At 42.2% G+C, this 22,667-nt stretch overlaps 1 protein-coding gene across 1 annotated transcript in view; it reads right to left on the reverse strand.

Annotated features, from left to right (window-relative positions):
• Positions 1 to 797: 797 nt before the first annotated feature.
• LOC124552345 (synaptic vesicle 2-related protein-like) overlaps positions 798 to 22,667 on the reverse strand; it is a 137,425-nt gene continuing 115,555 nt past the window's right edge. Inside the window, exons 10-12 of the mRNA XM_047126614.1 lie at positions 20,618 to 20,777; positions 16,810 to 16,937; positions 798 to 896 (exon numbers count right to left, since the gene is read on the reverse strand). Coding sequence (XP_046982570.1) covers positions 835 to 896; positions 16,810 to 16,937; positions 20,618 to 20,777 — 350 coding nt within the window. The 3' untranslated portion in view covers positions 798 to 834. The remainder of the gene's footprint in view (positions 897 to 16,809; positions 16,938 to 20,617; positions 20,778 to 22,667) is intronic.

Below are 22,667 nucleotides of genomic sequence, written 5' to 3' on the forward strand. Positions count from 1 at the left end.
TTACCATAAAGACACCATTTCTTGCCACTGTTAACTACGCAGGATAGAAATGGTCCGTGTTGTTCATGAGCCAGTTGATTACGAGCAAGCAGAGATGCACATATGGCCACCCACTGATTTGCATGATTATTGGTTGAGAGCATGCAGGACCCATACACCTAATATCTGAACCTTCTTCATTGTGTGCAAATGTCACATGATGGTGGACTGATTAGAGTTTGTCACATTTACCAGTTCTCGAGTACAATGATGTGGTCATTGTGGTTTAATGCATTTAAATGATCTTCACTGAACCTCGAAGGTCTTCCTGAACATGGAGGGTCACTATTGAAAACCGATCCTCCTTAAAAGAATGAAACTATTTTATTTCTGTGCTCTGTCCAATGGCATTATCACTATACATGGCACAAGTGTTTCTGCCTGTCACCCCTCTACTGAACTGAAAAAGAAGAAAATGTCAGAAATGTTCCGATTTCTCCACTTGGCACTCCATTCTCTAGCATGCACATCTCCACTATCTCCAAATGACAGAATGGGAATGTGTAAACTGAAACAGCAACAGTGAACAACAAATAAAAAATGAGAATTGATAAATAAACTCACAACAACTGGAATTCCAACATGCAAAACAAAAACACTATGAACTTATGCACCAAACTAATAAGAAGAAATATATGTAAATGAAAGAGAAAGGGATTTTCACTTGATTAAAACAATGAGAATGTAACAAAAATAATATGTATAATTTTAATATAGCACTTGAGTTCACAAGATTGCAAGAAGTGTACAACAGAACTTCCGGAGAAAGAACAGCCGATGCCGGTGTGGACACCCTCAGCCACGTAGCTCCTTCAACTTCGCTTCTGATGGCAGCAATGTCGATGCAAGGCCGCATGCTGCAAACGAGGAGGAAGGACCTTCCATTAGTTCATGAAGCAGCATAGTGCAGACGAGTGGCAAACATTGTAATACAAGATGCACAAACTGCCATTCAGTTTGGTCACATTGCCGAGGTTGTCCTACATGAAAGGCAAAGTAGGATATATTCTATGTATCTGCTGGGAATGGGTGATAAACCACACAACTGCAGTGGTCTGTGCCTGGAGTCATGCAACACCTTCGCCATTCTTGTGCCTTCTGCAAAGCACAATTTGTGTCAGTGTGTGTGTGTGTGTGTGTGTGTGTGTGTGTGTGTGTGTGTGTGTGTGTGTGTGTGTGTGAGAGAGAGAGAGAGAGAGAGAGAGAGAGAGAGAGAGAGAGAGAGAGAGAGAGCGCGAGTGTGTCTCACTAGTCGAGCCATTCCCTTCACAGATGGGTGCCAGATTGGGGAAGTGCTGGGTTATTGAAAGTGTGTGAAATTTAGTTTGAGTACATAGAGACTGTGCTTTACTAAAACCAAAGAAACATTCATTTTCAAAGGAATATTGGTTCTTGAGTGGGTACATATACAGCGCTATTGTCCACTATGAAAGATTTCGCAAATTTTTAGTTGTTAGGATGATGCTACCCCAACAGTGGTGTGCTTTATCATGCAACTGGTTAACAAGCATTAAATTGGTACTTCATGTATCTGGTTGTTGCATTACATCTCCAGGAAGCTGTCTGTGGTTTCAGCAACAGCACTATGAGAAATTGCCATGCTGTTTATGCCCTCTTCTTGATCTCTTTCATCATTACTTTCCTGCATATCTTTAAATTATTTGTTCATCCATTAATGTCTCAGTGATAACCTTAGTGTTGAGTGTGTGTAAGCCGATGTTAATGTTCAATCTGTTTCACAGTTTTCCTTGTTCAGCCACTGTATCAATTTCCCTACCTGCTGGAATCTTGCAGAAGATGTCAATATACAAAGTATCAGTAGCCAACAATTCCGAATTAACTGACTTGTTGCTGTCGCTCAGTGCTGGATCCAGATTAGCATCAATGGCTGGCTTTTCTCCCACTCTTCATTATGGTGGCATTGTCCACGTTATCCTATGCTTCTGATGTTTGGAAAATATTGTCATGTAAGTTGACTTCTTCCCACACCTTTGACGTAGACTCAGTGAATTCATTTTCGTATTTGTTCAGCAAGGAGACAAGAAGTACATGCCGATTATGATAGTTCATTGATTTCAAAATTCCATGGCCTGAATTAGGGCTGTCATGTTGGGTGGAAGAAGCACTGCTTATGTACCATTCGACCTTAGAGTTACACCAGGAGGATCACAGGGTGGATTGTCAGTTGGAAGGATAGCTTTCAGAAGAACCTTTTTTTCTTCTTCAGCTCTTTTCTCATAGCAGCTACAAATGTTTTCTGGAATCAATGAGAAAATATTTCTCTGTTCTTTCATGCTTCCTTCAGAGCTCAATTTTGTACTGGTAATCTATTTCTGTCTATGTGTTGAAAACAATGTGGATGTTGGGGCTCCCAATCTTTATAACTCCCGAAACTTCCTGGCAGATTAAAACTGTGTGCCCGACCGAGACTCGAACTCGGGACCTTTGCCTTTCGCGGGCAAGTGCTCTACCAACTGGTAGAGCACTAGCCCGCGAAAGGCAAAGGTCCTGAGTTCGAGTCTCGGTCGGGCACACAGTTTTAATCTGCCAGGAAGTTTCATATCAGCGCACACTCCGCTACAGAGTGAAAATCTCATTCTGGTTTATAACTCCCATTTGCATTACAACGTGTCATTAATGTTACATGCTGTTTCTTTTGGGTGTACAAACTACATTGCTTTGAAGGAAGCAATTTGTAGGAGATGGCCATTTCATCGGCATTGTACAAGGCATTAGCAGGTGAATATTGTTCCTCTGATATCTTCTGTATCTTCTTTAGATACACTTTTGTATCTTTTTCAATAGCTGACCAACTTTCCCCAGTGACTGTCAGTTGTTGCATGCTGTTTCGTTTTTTATAGTTCAGCAAGCAAACCTCACTTGCTGCAGACAAGACACTGCCACCAAGTTGTTTGTTAAATCCAACTGCTTTTTTTTTATTATCAAGAATTGCGTTAATGCATTGTTGTATGAACCATCTTTAAACAGCTACAGTCAGTTCATTATTCTCACAGTTTTGCATTACCTTCTGTTTTCACAACTCGCTCTCCATTTGGGTTACATGCTGTCAAATAGCATCAACTTTCTTTCTGATGTCACAAATAGTTGCTCATCCAACACTGTACTCTGCAACCACATGTGATTGCCGTAAGCTTAGTGACAACAGTGCATCCCAATTTAAGTTATACAATATAGCACTGAAGATGGTCACTCAGTGACAGAAAATCGATTTTGCAATAGTAAAAAATATACGACCAATGCTGTCCCTTTTTTCAAGTATACCTGTTATCTGGTCATAGTGCACAAGACAACATGGTGTCGCCAATCAATAAAACCTTGATTTAACTTATCTAAAGTTTTGAGCTTTGCTTGAGATCTAATGTAACATGTTTCCTTATAGAAGCAATGCTTCTGAACTATAAAGAAAACCACCATTTCAAACAGTGTAGCATTGTTTAACATGGTAATAAACTAACAAACACTGTTGTGCACAGTAATTCATTGTTGTGCAAGTCACTTCTACTTGAATGACTAGATGCCAGAAGGGGGCCACATTACTGAGAGGCCTATTCATTGAGGGCAAGATTGGTGAGAGTTCAGTGCATTCTAATACTAATTTTATGTAAATACCTGTATATCTTTTTTAAGTATGAGAGTATATGCTGGCTCTATGGTGTAACCTAAAGGCCAACAAATTCAATCAAAACAAATGTCTCATCAAATGAAGGTAGTAGCTTTTGTTAATTTCAATAATTTTTATTTATTTTTGGATTATTTTAGTCAAAGTGTGAAAGAGTGGCAACATGCCATTGGCAGCCAGTGTCCCTAGAGGGGAGCATAGATAACAACTGATTTAAAAAATACCCAGAGATACCCAGTTGGAGCCATGTTTTTCTTTCTCAATTTCTTTGTCTATTAACTGTTTTAATCCCATCCCAGCAAATTTTTGAACATCTTTGTAATTACTACACCAACATCATCTTGTTTCTGTACTAAATATTCTACTATCCATCCACCCCAACTGTTTTCTCCTCTACTGTTCCTTCCAGTGGCATATCAACTATTGCTGGATGCTGAAGCAGATGTCCAGTTAACATGCCCTTCCGTTCTTATTTTTCTTTTTATATTTAATCTGACCATTTAATTTTTAACATTCTTCAATGGCCTATCTTTCAAATGCTTCTGGTTTCTTCTCCTCTAGATTTCAAATGGTCCACACAACACTGTGCAGCAGGTGTACATTTTCAGGCAATTCTTCCTCATTTCTATATGTGACGTGTGCTAATCTACATCTGACATCTTTCTTGCTTCAAACCACTATGTGTGATCATGTACCATGTACAGGAAAATTCTTTCACTCCTTCCACTACTGTGTTGCTCACAGTCACGATTTTAAACGAGTCACTGCTCTGCTTTCTACCTCTCTTCGCCTCATTCGTCTTTGCTTTGTTTCTTATGAGGCTATATTCTACACTTAGCATTTTGTCAGTTCCTTTATGCACGTCTGCTTCATGTTCCATACATTCATCCACATTGGCTATGCCATTTATGATCATCAGCACTGGTATATTTTCCCTGCGTTTCCTTATTGCTCTTCCAAAATTTCCTTTCACTTCCTCTGCTGCTCCTTCCATGTCAAAGTTTTGCTACTTGGGCAGCTAATTTATGTTGATTACTTTCATTAGTTATAACAAAAAGCTCTTCACTGCAGCATTTGCAATCAATAACAAATAAAAGATCTGCACAAATGAAAATAGAGTATGTTACAATCTTTTTTTCTTTCAACCAAAAATTCTATGCGGGACAACAGATTTACTGATTGCAGTTAATCTTTAAAAGATGCAACTGTGAACCCTTGATTCAATAATAATGTCACAAGGGGAGGGTCTGACATGTGTGTCACTGATTTTGGCCATGTTTTGCAAGGGTGTTCTATATCGAAAATAAACATACATGTGTTTTTGAAGAAAATCAAAGTCAAAGTCTATCATGGAAAATTCTATTTTCAATGCATAGCATGGAAGGATAATCTAAGAACAAACATATTGTATTAATATACAAGGTGACCCAACAAGAACTTTACAGCTCTAGAATCATATAGAAATTTACCGAGGTAACTGACAGAATTGGTAAATGTGTCATTTTCTAGCAAACAACCCAAGCTTCACATGAAAATGTCAAGCGTCATTTTGGATCGATGTGACTACCATTTGTGATGCGGCAAACATCCCATTGGTAATCAATTTATTCCCACATTCATTGCAGCAAGCTGGGTGTAACTTGTGCATCAGCAGCATAGATTCGATTTTTCAGGTTGACTAAATTGTTTGGCAAGGGAGGAACATACTCATGGCCTTTAATTAAACCTGAGTGAAAGAAATCCAGTGGTGTCAAGTCTGAGGAGCAAGGTGGCCATGCAATTGGCTCTCCATGGGCAATCCAGCAATCTGGGAGCGATTACTGAGAAAACTTCAAACTTTCCTGAGAAAATGAGATGGTGCATCATCTTCCTAATAGTAAACCATACCATCTCATTCATCTTCATCGATCTATGGAATTAAAAAGTTTTCAAGCATATCCAGATACCCAAAATATGCACCAGCAAAGGTAGCAATTTTGACAGTGCACTATGCTCACACACCTGGTGGTGGAATGGGCTACTGATGCACTACGTCAATCAAACTTTAGTTTGTTTGCTACAAAATGAGATGTCTACTAATTATGGAACTAATCTACAGGTGTTGTACTACCAGACTGCTGGTCTGTATTTGATTCATGGGTGCTTTCCCTTTCTTTTTTCTTTTCCTTTTTTTCCCCCAGTGTACCTGATAATCGGATGACTTTTCTTTGCAATTTTTTTTAAGTAAAACATTGGGATATACATTTAATAATCAAGCAAGTATATGTAATGTATTGACTGATTGCTTAATCCTCACTAACTGTCTCATTGTGAGTGTTCTCACAATCAGTGGGGTGAAACTTATCATATAAATATATTTCTCACACCATGCACAACACACAGACCAAATCTCGCTGCATTGACATGCTTTATGATACAATTTTCATGGAAAAACGTATGTTTCACACTGTTAGAGTCAGATCTATTAATGATCAGTTTTAATGTGTACCATGCGTATAGAAGGATTTCTTGAAAGGTACATGTCTACAACTGGTTACAGACCAATGCATGAATTTAGATAGCATCCACTCTGCCTCGTAATTCTCTGCTTTGCTGTGATATCACCTAACTTTGAAGCTGTGCAATGAAATTCTTTACCTATTGAAAAATGAACGTCACACAGTTGACAAAGAGAGGTACATTTCTGTGGTATCATTTTCACAGTTAGGTCAGTTGAGCATCATTAGCTACAAAAGTCCTATCATAGTGCATCATGTAGCGTGATGAAAATAACTTATTTGATGTCATGTGATTAGGGTCTGGTAGACCATCTGCCGGGTGCAAGTCTTTAGATTTGATGCCACTTTTGCAACTTGCACGTCAATGGGGATGAAATGATGATGGTTAGCACAACACAACACCCAGTCCCTGAGCAGAGAAAATCTCTGACCCAGCTGGGAATCTAACCCGAGCCCTTAAGATTGACATTCTGTCACGCTGACCACTCAGCTACAGGGGGCGGACACTTATTAGATTATTAATGACACCTGCTGATGTTTTATTTAAAGAAAGGGAAAGAAAGGTATTCTCATTATCAGAATATTATCAGACACACCAAAAAAATATCGAATGAAAATAAATGCCATGACCAAGAATCAAACACAGACCAGTGGTTTGGTAGCCTAATGCCCTGTGAACTTTTTTTATTTTTTGATCTCATTTTGTACGTTATTGTTCGTTGCATTTGTTGTTGGCAGCATTTCCAGATGCTGCAATGGATGGGTTACTTAACAGTCATATACAACCACTCGTCCGGTGAAAGATCCGTACTCAAAGACTGGAAAGGTGCACAGGTCACACTAATATTCAAGAAAGGCAGAATGAGTAATCCATTAAATTACAGGCCCATATAATTTAATGTCAATATGCAGCATGATTTTGGAACATACTTTGTGTTTGAACACTGCCAGACACTTAAGTACGATTTGCAGAGTATCCGCATACATGCAGATTATGGATTACCTCAAAGAGAACAGTCTATTAACAAATAATCAACACGGGCTTAGAAAATGCCATTCTCATTAAAGAGAAATAGCTCTTTACTCACACGAAGTGTTGAGTGCTATCGACAAGGTATGCATTTCCAGATGGCTTTTGAAACTGTACCTCACAAGTGGCTTGTAATCAAAGTGGTGCTTATGGAATATCATCTCAATTATCCTATTGGATTCATGATTTACTATCAGAGAGGTCACAGTTCACAGTAACTGACAGAAAGTAGTCGAGTAAAACAGAAGCGATTTCTGGAGTTCCCCAAGATAGTGTTATAGGCCCTCTGTTGTTGTTTATCAACATAAATGATTAAGGAGACAATCTGAGCAGCTGTCTTGGGCTGTTTACAGAGGATGTTGACATTTATTGTCTAGCAAAGTAATCAGAAAATCAAAACCAAATGCAAAATGATTAAGATATGATATATGTTTGGCCTGGAAATTGGCAGTTGATGCTAAATAATGAAAGGTGTGAGGTATCCACATGAGTGCTAGAAGGAATCCATTAAACTACAGTTACATGATAAATGAATCAAATCTAAAGCCCACAAATTCAGCTAAATACCTGGGCATTACAATTACAAATAACTTAATTGGAAAGGACACACAGAAAATGTTGTGTGGGAGGCAAACCGAAGACTACATTTTATTGGCAGAACACTTAGAAAATATAACAGATCCACTATAGAGAGTGCCTACACTATACTTGTCCATCCTCTTTTGGAATACTGATGCGCGGGCTTGGATCCTTACCAGACAGGTTCGTTGGTTGTTTTAGAGGGGGGCAGGAGGGGGGGGGGGCAAACAAACAAAAATGAGGTCATCAGTCCCTTCGGATTAGGGAAGGAAGTCGGGCATGCTCTTTCAAAGGCACCACCCCATCATTTACCTGAGGTGATTTACGGAAACCACAGAAAATCTAAATCAGGATGGCCGGACACGGGTTTGAACCATCATCCTCCCAAGTTTGAGTCCAGTGTGCTAACCACTTCACCACCCCACTCACTTTAGCAGATAATGAAGTACACTGAGAAAGTTCAAAGAAAAGCAGCATGTTTTGTATTATCACAAAATATAGAAGAGAGTGTCACTGATATGATGCAGGGTTTGGAGTGGACATCATTAAAACAAAGATGTGTCTTGTTGTGGCAGGATCTTTTCACAGAATTTCAGTCACCAACTTTCTTCTCCAAATGTGAAAATATTTCATTGATACCAGCATACATTGGGAGAAACAATCATCACAATAAAATAAGGAAAATCAGATCTCACACCGGAAAGACATAGGTATTTGTTTTTTCTGCACACTGTTTGAGAATGTAATAATAGAGAATTATTGATAAGTAGCTTCAATGACTCCTATGCCAGCCACTTACGTGTGATTTGCAGAGTATCAATGTAGATGTATTAGACAGGGCCTGAATGCAAACAACTAACCAATGGTCATCATTTACAAGTAAAACTTCCCCTCCCCCCTCCCCCCTCCCTAACACACACACAACTCTCTAGCATGGATGTCTCAAATGATGCTAAAATAGTTCTGTGAAGTCCTTATAGTGTCTGCTTTGCTGACAATGCAAGTGTTATAACCAAGCCTAACTGACTTGTGCAATGTCAGAGTGTCCCACTAAAGTCCCTCATGAAGCTTGGCAATCTCTGCCCACTATGCATATCACTCTCCAATAGCATTCGAGAAATTTTGAGCAAGTCGGTGAGATACGCGGACACAGCCATAGCAGGCCTTCACATCAGCAATGACCTTTCATTTCTGTTGAATAACATTTTCTTTTCCCAAACAAAAATAAATATGCATTGTACAAGAATGTTCTTGTCTAAAAGCACCCTTCATATTCTCAAATACTGTTTAGCTTCCCTGATATCTGCAAAACTGTCTTTGCTGGTTCAAGAAAACATCAGTTCTCTTCTGTTACTCTATACATTTTTATGAACATACAGGATGACAACAAGTGCCAGGATGGTCCCTCAGGCCTTCACCTACAGTGGTCCTCTGGAAGACGCTCATAGTACTATTGTATAGCAAGGTGCCTCCCTTTACCTCCCTTTCCTATAACTGCAGGTGGTGAGGTACATAACAGGTTGGTTAATCTCCAGTTTCCCCGCCCCCCCCCCCCCCCCCTCTCCCCAACACACACACACACACACACACACACAACTCTCTAGCATGGATGTCTCAAATGATGCTAAGATGGAAGTCCTTATAGTGTCTGCTTTGCTGACAATGCAAGTGTTACAACCACGCCTAACTGAGTAATTTCAACACGCAAATATGTAAATAATATTCCTTTGAAAATTAATGACTGGTCCACTACAAATGGACTGCCACTGAACTTAGATAAAACACAATACATGCAGTTCAATACTGCACAGGGCCTTACCACGTTGTGAGAAATGTAAGTCATTAAATGAAACAGAGTACTCTAAGATCTTAGGTGCTTGCATTGCTAATAATGTCAACTGGAAGTCAAATGTTACAGATCATCTTAAATGTACAAGCTCTGCAACTTTTGCACTATAGGTGATATCAGATTTTGGAGATCAAAATGTAAGTACATAAACTTAGTTCTCCTATTTTCATCCACTACTGTCATATGGCACTATATTTTGTGGTAACTTGTAATTTAGAAAAAAATGTGTTTCTTAGATAAAAGAATTTAATGAGGACATGGAATGTAGCAGAGGAGGGTAATATTTACTGTACCTACTGACACCATGTCAAATAACATATTCAATACCATAACCATATATTCTATGTGTATGATGTATGCACTGACTGATTTAAGTATTCGTATTTTTACTGTTGTGTGGACTTTAATTCAACTTCTGTTTCTCACTTGTGCAACTTTTATCCATTTATTTAATTTTGTTATCCAAATCGCCAACATGTTAATAGTGCTAAAATCAACTATTAACATTTTCTCATACCAGAAGAAATGCTTGCAACAGAACATACTTCATACACATACAATGGAATTATGATAGTAATAAAATGTACAAAGTACACTGAGGTGACAAAAGTCATGGGATACCTCCTAATATTGTGTTGGACCTCCTTTTACCTGGCATAGTGCCAAGTCTTGTGACACGACACGTTGTCATCCATAAAAATTCCATTGTTGCTCGGGAACATGAAGTCCATGAACTGCTGAAAATGGTCACCAGGTAACTGAATATAGCAATTTCCAGTCAATGATCAATCCAGTCGAACCAGAGGACTTAGTCCATTCCATGTAAACACAGCCCACACCATTATGGAGCCACCACCAGATTGCACAGTGCCTTGTGGACAACTTGGGTCCATGGCTTCATGGGGTCTGCATCACACTAGAACTCTACCATCAACTCTTACCAACTGAATTCGGGACTCATCTGACCAGCCCACAGATTTCCGGTCATCTAGGGTTCAAGCGATATCGTCAGGAGAGCAAGAGAAGCATTGCAGGCAATGTCATGCTTTAGGAAAGGCACTTGAGTCAGTCACCTACTGCCACAGCCCATTAAAATCAAACTTTGCAGCACTGCCCTAACAGATATGTTTGTCATTCATCCCACTTCAATATCTGCAGCTATATCGTGCAGTGGTGACTGTCTTTTAGCACTCACAACTCTACGCAAGCACTGCTGCATTGATCATGGTGAGAGATAATGCCTGAAATTTGGTATTCTTGGCACACTCTCAACTTTGTGGATCTCATAGTACTGAATATCCTAGCGATTTCAAAAAATGGAATGTTCCAGGCATCTAGCTACAACAAACGTTCCATGTTCTGTTAATTCCATTCTTGTGGCCATAATCTTGTCAGAAACCTTTTCACATGAATCAGCTGAGTACAAATGACAGCTCCACCAATGCACAACCCTTTTATACCTTGTGTAAGCAGTAGTACCACCATCTGGATATGTGCATATCACTACCCCATCATTTTTGTCATCTCAGTGTAAGTAATCTGTAATGTTGCTTAAAAGTACTGTTAATGAGTGCTTCAAAATATAATTTCTCACGAAATTGTAACATACATCAAACTCAGATTATAACAATAAAAACTTAATAATTTACTGTAATTCATGATATGCATAATTTTTTGCAAAACTTTAATTTTTATTTGTAGTTTTGTCAATATAATCTTTTCAGTAATGTAAAAAGTACATATGATAATTGTGAAGGTATTTAATATGGCTTGGCAGAGACCACACAAGCAGTCTTTGTAAGGACACTCTTCGTACAGTCATACTTGGAGTATGATCTGTGCCAGTCAGTATAATTTAGTTCAGTGTGAATGATTTTCTCTTGGTTTTGTCACTATATCTAAAGCTGAAAACAAACATGTTGAGTACTTAGTAGATGGACACTGTGTTCCAACACATGAGTGTTATGCCCAATTATGAGAGTTCCAATTACAGTGAAGTGAGTCTATTGAGTTACATTCCTGTGACAACACATTAAATTCAAAATTAGGTTGAATTCAATTTAACAGAATTGTTAAAGACAGTGTGTAAGGTTCATGTATAAACCTCTTATAAAAGGTCTTTAAACAGTCAGATGTACTGACAACAGTCTTGCAGTACATAAACTGCTTTATGAAGTTTGTTTTAATGTTGAATTGTAGCCGGAAAACAACAGTAGTGTTCATGAATATAATACTTGAAGCAGAAATGATTAATACTATGCCTCATTTAACCTTAAAGTGGCTCAGAAAGGAGTGAGGTATTCAGCCATAAAAATCTTTGGCCATCTACCAATGATGTAAAGAATTTTGGGGATACAAACTCAAATTGCATCTGCTTTACAACTACCTGCACTCCAGTGAAGGATTTATGAACGTGAAGTAGTATGATGTTTTGTGTGTGTGTGTGTGTGTGTGTGTGTGTGTGTGTGTGTTTGTGTGTGTGTTTAAGACAGGGAGAGATGGTACATTGAACATAGTTAAGTATAAATCACTGTATGTGTACACAGGGTGAACATTAATAAAACTGATGAACTGCCGGAACAGGTTCCTGACTGTGAATGGAGGAAAATAGATCCTATGAACGTGTGTCTGGAAAAGGATGGTGAGCATGCAATGACAACAGACCATCCTGGTACACAGTACAGAGCTGTGTCGCATCCTTGTCACAAGAGATGTTCATAGTGAGCTCCACGGAATGCAATGAACATGTTCACATGTTCATCCATGGATGCTGCACTTTTTCGCATGTTCCAAGCTCTAGTATGACACATGTCACGAACGTGCAGCTGAAGGGTCTGCACACCAGGAACTAGTTCAGCATACACAGCACTTTTCAGATGCCTCCAGAGGTAAAAATCCAGAGGGTTTAGAACCGGTGATATGGCTGGCCAAACTACAGGGTTTCTGCGTCCTATCCTGTGTCTGGGGAAGATGATGTTGACGTGCTTGCGAGTGATAATGCAGACGTGGGTGGATCTCCACCATGCAGAAACCACGTAAACTGTCCCATTGCCAAAGGCACATTCTCTAGCAGCCCAGACAGAGTATTCTGCAGCAACTCTAGGTACGTTCCTACACCGAGGCATTGTGGAATAATAACTGGTCCAAGTATGTGGTCGCCAAGATTCCCTGCCCACACATTGTAGCTGAACCGATGCTCATAAGATGTCTCATCATTCTCCTAGGATTGTCTGTAGTCCACAAATGACGATTATGCAGATTGATGATAACAGTTCTGGTTAAGGTTACTTCGACGGTAAAGAGGATTGATGACACAAATCCAACTATTGTGATCGCCTGGCAAAAAAACTATCGACAAAAACCCTTCCGTAGAATGAAATCGGCTGCTGATAAACCTTACACTCATTGCATGTGATAGGGATAGTAGTGGTTGTCATGCAGGATACACATAATTGTACTTTGACTTAAACCATGTTGGCAGGCCACTTGCCAGCAGATTGTACTGTGGTTCATCTCAATATCCTGTACAATCTGGTCCTCCAAAACTGTTGTACACACAGTCCACTGCCTCCCTGCATGTTCGTCTATCTGAAAGGACTCATGATCACACAAGTGTCCAAAAAGGGCTTGAAATGTTGTCCGATGTGGTTGATGTCTTTGGGAGTACTTGTTTTGATACAATTGTGCTGCATCTCGACCATTTCCACCTGCTGGGCCATACACAAACACCATCTCGGCTTGTTTCTGACATGGATACTGGACCATTCTGCTGCTTACAGTACGCTCTGCCAATCACACAATCTGCAACACACAAGGAACACATGGCACACGGTCAGAGGATCTTCCATTCGTCAGCACGATCTACCGTGGCAATGACGCATTTCCAGACAGATGTTCACATGACCATTTTTCCTCCATTTCCAGCCGGGAATTCGTCCCAGCGGTTCGTCGATTAGCCGGCCGTTGTGGGCGTGGTAAAAATTGCTGTTTTGAAGAGCGCGCTGCAGTGCGTAGTGTAAAGCAGTCACCCTCCGTTTCTGGCGGTGGCGCCGCTGTGGCAATCGCAGCTTTGGTGTCTCCCTCTGGTGTGAAAGGGGCAAGGTTGCCTGTTCACGTGCATTTAAGGGGCGCTAAGAGCTCGGAAGGGCGCCCCCCCCCCCCAAATTCTATAAGTCCCTCCAGATCCTTGAGCGTCATGCACTCCACCTCGCCTTCCGTATACGCCTCCCATCCCCCACGCGGATCTTCTATGATCTCATTCCTTTCCCCCATCTGCTCCTCTTCCTCGAACATATCCACATCCTCTACACCTCCTGCCGCCTTGATCCCCCTCACCCCCTTGTTGCTCCTCTCCTCTCCCATCCCTGCCCCCTGCCACGTCTTCACTGTTGTATCCCCCCTACCCTCCATCTCTACACCCTACATCTCCTTTCCCAAGGTGGCTTCCATCAACTCCCCCTCCTGGATGGTGCCCTCTCTCCCTCCATTTATCCCTCCTATCAACTCTGATCCTCACCCCTCTCCTTTCCTCTGTCCTTTCCCTGGGCTCCCTCTTCCTCCCCCCTTCCATCCTGTGTTTTCTCCCCGCCTACCCTCTCCCTATCTCCTTTCTACCCCCCCAGTCCTTTTGTACTCCCCTCCTCTGCCTTCCCCACTCCCTGGCACGTCTGCTCAGCACCCCCACCCCTCTTTTGGATCATCATCGTCCATTTGCTCCTTTCCCCCCTCCCCCTTCACTTTTCCTCTCCTTCCCACCCTTTTTTTCCCGTCATCTGACCAGTTTCCCCCCACCTGCTCTCGGGTGTGGTATATCATATTTGCGCCAACTTTTTAGTGCAGTGTTTAAGTGAGTGTTCAGCGTTGTGCGTCTTTCCACAGTGTTGCGAACAGAAATCATGCTGTCGCTGGGTGTGCATTTTGTATCTCTTGCGAACAGAACCCAGACTGTCGCCGTGTTTTTTAATTGTCTGTCTATTATTTTTCTGCTTCCTGTGTATTTTATAAGCATCATCAACCCGGTGTTTTATGTTTTAAGCTCCAGAATTTTCTGCCATTTTACCTTTAAGTCACCGATTTTATCGCCAACTGTTATTATTTTTTTATTATCTTCATCTTTTTAAAACAAATTCTGTAGGCTGAAGAGCGACGTAATAAGCCGCTGCTGCTGCCAGCCTGCCCCCTTTAGGGGGAATCGAAACTCAATAAAGGAAAAAAAAAAGCTCGGAAGGGGGTCAGGGTCAGTCAGTCGGAGGCAGTTGGTCAGCCAGGGTTGTCTGTCAGTCTCGGCGAGTCTAGTCGGTTGGTCAGGCGGAGAGTGTCTGGGTCAGTTACTCGTCACCGGTTGCTGGTCTGTCCCTCGTTCGCATTAGTGCGGCAGTCAGTGTCTGTTTTTCGTGCGGAGTGCTAGTATGTGTTAGGCCGCCAGTCTTCTCGAGTTGCTCAGGCAATGGTCATTGGCGGTTGGATCGGTCGGTTGGTCGGTCGCGCACTGAGACACGAGATGACGTGTCCGTCTTGAGCGTCGGCGCAAGTGAGGTCCCCACGTGAGTCCAGTGGGCAGCGCCGTATAGAAAGGGGTAGTGGCTTCGCTGTTCACACGAGAGCAACAGGAGCGAAACCACGACATCGGGCTGGCAGGTGCGAGCTGCGACGCCGTGAGACGGGAGATCGGCGCGCTTTCCTGCGTCCGTTGAAGCGGCTGGAAGTGGACGGTTCGGGAGAGCGTTGGGGGTGCTGCGCCATGTCTTCGCCAGAAATCGCAGTTTATTAGAAGTTAAGTGATTGGAGATATGTTGTTTCATTTACTTGTTAAATGCTACTTGCTTTAAACCCCCCCTCCCCACCCCACTGCCGGCCAGGGTGGCCGAGCGGTTCTAGGCGCTACAGTCTGGAACCGCGCGACCGCTACGGTCACAGGTTCAAATCCTGCCTCGAGCATGGATGTGTGTGATGTCCTTAGGTTAGTTAGGTTTAAGTAGTTCTAAGTTCTAGGTGACTGATGACCTCAGAAGTTAAGTCCCATAGTGCTCAGAGCCATTTGAACCATTTTGAACCCCACCCCACTGTCGGTCTGCCATACCTTGAAAGCTGCCTCTGTCAGGTCGGATTCGGTGTTAACGAATTTATTGCTTAAAGGCCGAATTCTTGAAATATGTTTTTATCTTGCCTATCATCTTGTGAGGTGGTATATGTGTAATGTAGAGCATGTTGTACATTTTATGTGAGTTTGCATTTATGGGTTTTATTTAAATAGTCATTTTAGGTTATAAGGTTGCCACCCTTTCACCGTAAGAGTCCTTCAAATAAAAAATAAAAAAATAAAAAAAAAACAAATTGCACTTTCGGTGGCAAATAATTTGAGTGTTGTACCATTTCCATTCCTCTTACGGGGTGCCTAGTTTATGTGTTCGTGTGAGTTGTTAAAATTTTTTTGTTTAAAGTAATCTGGTGTGTTGCAGATTTGCACCAGTGTAGTCTTTCAGAGGTTGTTGTGAGCGGTCGTGACTACGGCCGTGTTGAAAGGAAGCGGCAAGGTTCTCAGCCCGAAGGCTCCTACTCTTAATATTGTCCTTTCTGCCTCTAAATAAAATTGTAAACTGATATTTCGAGGTTGCTTTTCCGCTTATGATTTTAAATCTCTTTTTGAAAAAGCTTTTAGGAATAAAATTTGCATTTGATAAAAGTAATTTCATTTTCCATCAGTTACTTCCTGGCAACTACTTACACGCTCCCCTAGTGTGATTAATTGTGTTAATGTTCTTGATGAATCGCTAGTAAATACAGTAAATTCTTTAAGAAAATATTTTGGAACACAATTTACTTCAGTCTGGAACCGCGCTGCTGCTACGGTCGCAAGTTCGAATCCGCCTAGGGTATGGATGTGTGTGATGTCCTTAGGTTAGTTAGGTTTAAGTAGTTCTAAGTTCTAGGGGACTGATGACCTCAGATGTTAAGTCCCATAGTGCTCACAGCCATTTGAATCAAGTTTGTCGATTTTATTACTGTTCATACTGTACGTGAAAATATAAATAAACACTTTGGTACACATGTTGCGTTATTTTCTTCTGAGAACATGTACTATATATAATTGTGAAACTAACTCATTCTCTGTCATAGTGAGAGGACACTTTTATGGTCCAAAGGACATCCAAATACTCAACTAACGTCTACATACCAACGACGTATCCTCCAAGGATGGCGATGGCGAGGACGCAGTTGGAGTCTATGAGGGCACCCAGCATGAGTGATGTGATGAAGGTGCCCAGCCGGCCGAAACACAGCGACAGGCACACCGCCATGGCTCTGCAATAAGAAAATGCACACCAACAGCTCTATAATTTTGGTAATTGAGAGGTAAAACATGTTCACTCGGTGATACGCGATAATCAGTAGAGAGAGAGGGGTGTTTATGCAGGCGAAGGCAGAAGAGGGGAGTACAAAAGGACTCGGGGGGGGGGGGGAGAAAGGAGATAGGGAGAGGGTAGGCGGGGAGAAAACACAGGATGGAAGGGGGCAGGAAGAGGGAGCCCAGGGAAAGGACGGAGGAAAGGAGAGGGTTGAGGATCAGAGTTGACAGGAGGGATAAATGGAGGGGGAGAGGGCACCATCTGGGAGGGGGAGTTGATGGAAGCCACCTTGGGAAAGGAGATGTAGGGTGTAGAGATGGAGGGTAGGGGGGATACAACAGTGAAGGCGTGGCAGGGGGCGGTGATAGGAGAGGAGCAACCAGGGGGTGAGGGGGATCAAGGCGGCGGGAGGTGTAGAGGAAGCGGATATGTTCGAGGAAGAGGAGCAGATGGGGGAAAGGAATGGGATCATAGAAGATCCGCGTGGGGGACGGGAGGCGTATATGGAAGGCGAGGTGGAGTGCATGACGCTCAAGGATCTGGAGGGACTTATAGAATTTTGGGGGGGGGGGGGCCTTCCGAGCTGGCATAAAAACCTTACCGTGCGCCACTCTGACCAACCTACGTCCCACTTGCCGAATAGAGAGGCCTTATATTAAAGTCAAGTCTGTAAACTAGAACAGCTGGTCTCTAATATTAACTTACCTTGTTATCGATTCGATAGCAGAAAGTGTATGTGCCTTTATTGCCTGCATAGGCTCACCTTGAGTTTGCTATACGATCAGTTTGTCCGATTTGCAGACTTTGACATACTGCAGTTTTAAACGATAAAATTTACGTTTGGGGCAGTATGCCGGTGCCAGCCCCATCATACAGGTCACATACGAGTAAGTATCCAAATTCCTCAAAATTTCAGTTTTGTGTTAAAATGGTTACGCAAACATTGGAATACCAGTGGTGCTCTACCCATACATGCCTCTTGCATTGGTGTGGCTAGTGGTGGCAGGCTTAGTGGTACCGAAAATACACTAATCAGCCAAAACTTAATGATCGCTGTCCACGATGACGTTGGATGCCGCATGGTGGCCTTCCGAGCACGTGACTCAGTAATGAAAGTACATAAGCAAAGCAGACATGGATAGGCATCAGCCTAGCGAAGGTATGGGCTGCAAATGGATAAATAAATTGAGCTCAGTGGCTTTCAGAAAGGGTGGGTTATTATTGTGCATAGCTTGTGAATGAGTGTCTCGACAACAGAGAAGGTGGTCGAACGTTCATGTGCTGGTGTCATGAGCATGTATAGAAAGACGTAGAACAACACTGGAACTACCACTAGGCGCTAAATGGTTGGACGCCCCTCACTCTTCACAGAACGTGATGTTCGGAGAATTGTCTGCTCTGTAAAGTAGGGTAGATGGCGATCTGTAGCGTCTCTGTGGAAAGAGCACAATGCTGGTGGATGCACAAGTGTTTCAGAGCACACTTTTCGTCGTACATTGTTGAACACGGACCTGCGCAGGAGACCACCCTTACATGTTCACATGCTGACTCAACGAGATCATCAATTATGACTGCAGTGGGCACAAGAACATCGGGATCCGTCCATAGATCAATGGAAACGTGTTGGCTTTTCGCATGAATTACATATTTTTGCTACACAAGTCTATCGTCGCATCCACAAACTCCGTCATCAAGGTGAACGGTGGTTCGAAACATGCATGGATGCAGTTGGGTGGGAGCAGTATTGTGCTATTGGTCACATTTTCTGCACTTGCAAGGGACTTGTGGTAGTAATCAAAGACATGCTGACAGCTGTGCATACCTGCATCCCCTCATGCTTGATGTCTTCTCTGAAGGCGATGTCATCTTTCAGCAGTATAATTGTCCATGTTTCAGATACAGAATCGTGCTACAGTGGTCTGAGGAGCATTATAGTGAACGCACATTGATGTCTCAGCGAGCAAATTCGCCCAATGTAAATCCTTCTGCGTGGCTATTGGGAGCCATCACCATGTACGCAAATTGGTAGCCCATTATTTACGTGAATTACATCAACTGTGCGTAGACATCTTATATTACACACCTTCAGAAACCTACCAATGGACTGTCGGCCACAGCGATGTCGCAGATTTGATGTTTTATCGGATTGCTGATATTCACGGTACACGCGTGAAATGGTCGCACGGGAAAATCCCCACTTCATCGCTACCTCGGAGATGCTGTGTCCCATCGCTCGTTGCGCGGACTATAACACTGCGTCCAAACTCCCTTAAATCTTGATAACCTGCCACTGTAGCAGCAGTAACCGATCTAACAACTGTGTCAGACACTTGTTGCCTTATTTAGGCGTTGCTGACCGCAGCGCTGTATTCTGCCTTTTTACATAACTCTGTATTTCAATACGCATGCCAATACCAGTTACTATGGCGCTTCAGTGTAAAGGACTTGACAATATTTACGATTAATTCCTTCCACGTTTCAGCCTTCTCTGCTCTGCTTACAAGGGAACCTCCCCATCGCACCCCTCTCAGATTTAGTTATAAATTGGCACAGTGGATAGGCCTTGAAAAACTGAACACAGATCAATCGAGAAAACAGGAAGAAGTTGTGTAGAACTATGAAAAAAGTAAGGGAAATATACAAACTGAGTAGTCCATGAGCAACATAGGCAACATAAGGAGCCCTGGAGCTCCGGAGCGCCGTGGTCCCGTGGTTAGCGTGAGTAGCTACAGAACGAAAGGTCCTTGGTTCAAGTCTTCCCTCGACTGAAAATTTTACTTTCTTTATTTTCCCGAAGTTATGATCTGTCCGTTAGTTCATTGACGTCTCTGTTTACTGTAATAAGTTTAGCGTCTGTGTTTTGCGACCGCACCGCAAAACCGTGCGTTTAGTAGACGAAAGGACGTGCCTCACCAATGGGAACCGAAAACATTTGATCGCAAGGTCATAGGTCAACCGATTCCTCCACGGGAAAACACGTCTGATGTATTCTATACGACACTGGTGACGGCATGTGCGTCACATGACAGGAATATGTTGTCGACCCACCTAACTTCTCCACTTGACGAATGGGTGAAAAGATTCTTCTAGCTTGCCCGATTTAGGTTTCCTTGTGGATGTGATAATCACTCCCAAAAAAGTGAAGAAAACATAAGAGTTTGTCACATAAACTGAAAATAAAAAATTAAATATTTCACTCGAGGGAGACTTGAACCTAGGACTTCTCGTTCCATAGCTGCTCTTGCTAACCACGGGACCACGGCGCTCCTTGCCTACCAGTGTCCTTGATGTTGCATATCTTCGCATGTACTACTCGGTTTGTATATTTTACTAATTTTTTTCATAGTTCCACACAATTTCTTCCTGTTTTCTCGATTGATCTGCGTTCAGATTTTCAAGGCCTATCCACTGTGCCAACTTATAATTAAATCTGAGAAGGGTGCGATGGGGAGGTTCCCTTCTTAGTACTCTTATTTTTCAGCTGGTGATCACCGTACAGAAACTTGTAAACGTACGCAAAACAGTTCCTCAGTGCTTGTTGGACTGACCCCGTTCGTGTCGCTCGTATGCACTCGAAAAGAAAATGAAATCTGTGCACCACATTTGGAAGTGCTAGCAAGAGCTGTGGTGGCTTACCTGAGATAGGTGGGGACGGTATCGACGACGACGACGTTGACGACGGACACGCACATCCCGGAGAGGACGATGAAGGCCATCGGCAGCAGCAGCACCTCCAGGTCGGTCTGCGCCCACAGTACGGCCACGCCGCACGCCCCGGACACCGTCAGGCACACCGCTGTAACGGCAGCGGCACCCGTCAGTAGTTCTGGGGAATGGTCGGGGTGGGTCTACACCCAAACCTGTACATCACTGTGCAGCTTCCAAAGAATGAAATAATAGTGGTCCCACAATACGATTACGCGGGGGGGGGGGGGGGGGGGGGGAGGCAAAAGTAACGGGAATTGGGCTGCGGTGGAGAGTAAGAGAGGGGGAACCCATTGTTCGACCAGGTGTCCGTTACCGTCACGGCCTTCGACCATAGATGTTGGTAGACTGGTCATGACGTATATTTCGTGGCACCAACATCTCTACTGCTATACCACGTGACTATTGGCAAAACAATGGTGGTATCCTGTTGTGCTTATGGTTGTACCGAGCGTTTTGTGAAGGGAAGTAACGTTATATTTCACGTGTAAGTATTATTAGTATAATTTAGCGGTATTTCTTGAATACTGATAAACTATTGTGTGTATCATATCCTTACCCAGAACGCCACAGTTACGTAAATTGGCGGTTTGAAGTGCTGTGTGTGTTTCCAGGCGCACATTGCAATCGTATATATTTCTTGAAATGGTAAGCTACAAAGCTGCTTTTTCTCTTTCGTATAGGTTTCCAAAGGATGAAGGGCGCAAGCAGATGTGGATACAGGCAGTGAAACGAAAAGATTTCAAGCCTACTGCGCACACACGCATCTGTTCGAAGCACTTTGAAGAAGATTATATATAGTGTGTGTGTGTGTGTGTGTGTGTGTGTGTGTGTGAGAGTGAGAGAGAGAGAGAGAGAGAGAGAGAGAGAGAGAGATTTATTACCAATAACCCTTCCCACTCCAAAAGCAATGGCAATGTGCATTGCTACTACATAAGAAGAAAGGATGATTTTTCTATCCTGGATTAAATCTGACTTTGGTACAAAAAGGGGTGAATTACGCTGGTATTATTTTAGAGAACAATTTGCAAAAACAAGTTAGGGGTTTGATTTCTCATCAGGGTTTAGTTTTATTTTGTACTTCCCAGTTACAAAACATACAAATATCAGAAACAAATACTGAATACCATTTGCAAAAAGGTAGTTGTATGGCCTATGTTAGTTTCCAGATAATAAGCTGTAATTTATGGGATAAATAATATGCTGCTACAAAAATCTTTGGTCATTTACCAAAAAGCATTAAAAGCCTGACAGATAGCCAACCAGCATTTAAAATCAAACTAAAAGAATCGGTGAATGACAGCTCCTACTCAGTAGACGATTTTTTAGGTATAAATAAGTGATTGGAAGAATTGTCATGTAATGATAGGTCTACCTTTCATTAAACTGACACATCATTGTGAAGTATCGTATTCATGATCTGTGGAACAAGTATTCATGTAAGTAGGTACTGATTTTGTAGATATCTTATTTGATACATCTACGAAACAAACTGTTTAAACCAAAAAAGAGCTTTCAAATGAAACTGATTTACGTTTTGTGGGTGAACGACACAATTGAGTTTGTTACATTCGATGTGAACACGTGCGTTTACGTTACAGGTTTTGTTGTTTATGCCGATTTATGAAGTCTATAACACTTTCTACAACCAAGGCGTATTGTGAGTAGAGAATGCATCTTATAATTGGTAACACTGAAATATTCGCGGCGAATATATTGCCGAACATCGAAAGTGTTTCAGCAGTTAACAAAGTTCATTGTGAAGTAATGGCTGTAAAACTAAATTTGTACAGTGGTTACGCAATAAATTATCACTTCTAGCTGTGTTTACATAAGCTTCATTTAATGTGGTGAAGTTAGGAGGAAATCCACTGAGCAATACTGGAAGTGAAATCAGGAGTCAGAATGCTGCCTTGAACTCCCGCCGACGTTCTGCCAACAGTCACGTGATTCGATGTTGCAGCCACGCCAGACGTATAGC

The sequence above is a fragment of the Schistocerca americana genome, chromosome 10, assembly GCF_021461395.2.
Source record: "Schistocerca americana isolate TAMUIC-IGC-003095 chromosome 10, iqSchAmer2.1, whole genome shotgun sequence".
Lineage (NCBI taxonomy): Eukaryota > Metazoa > Arthropoda > Insecta > Orthoptera > Acrididae > Schistocerca > Schistocerca americana.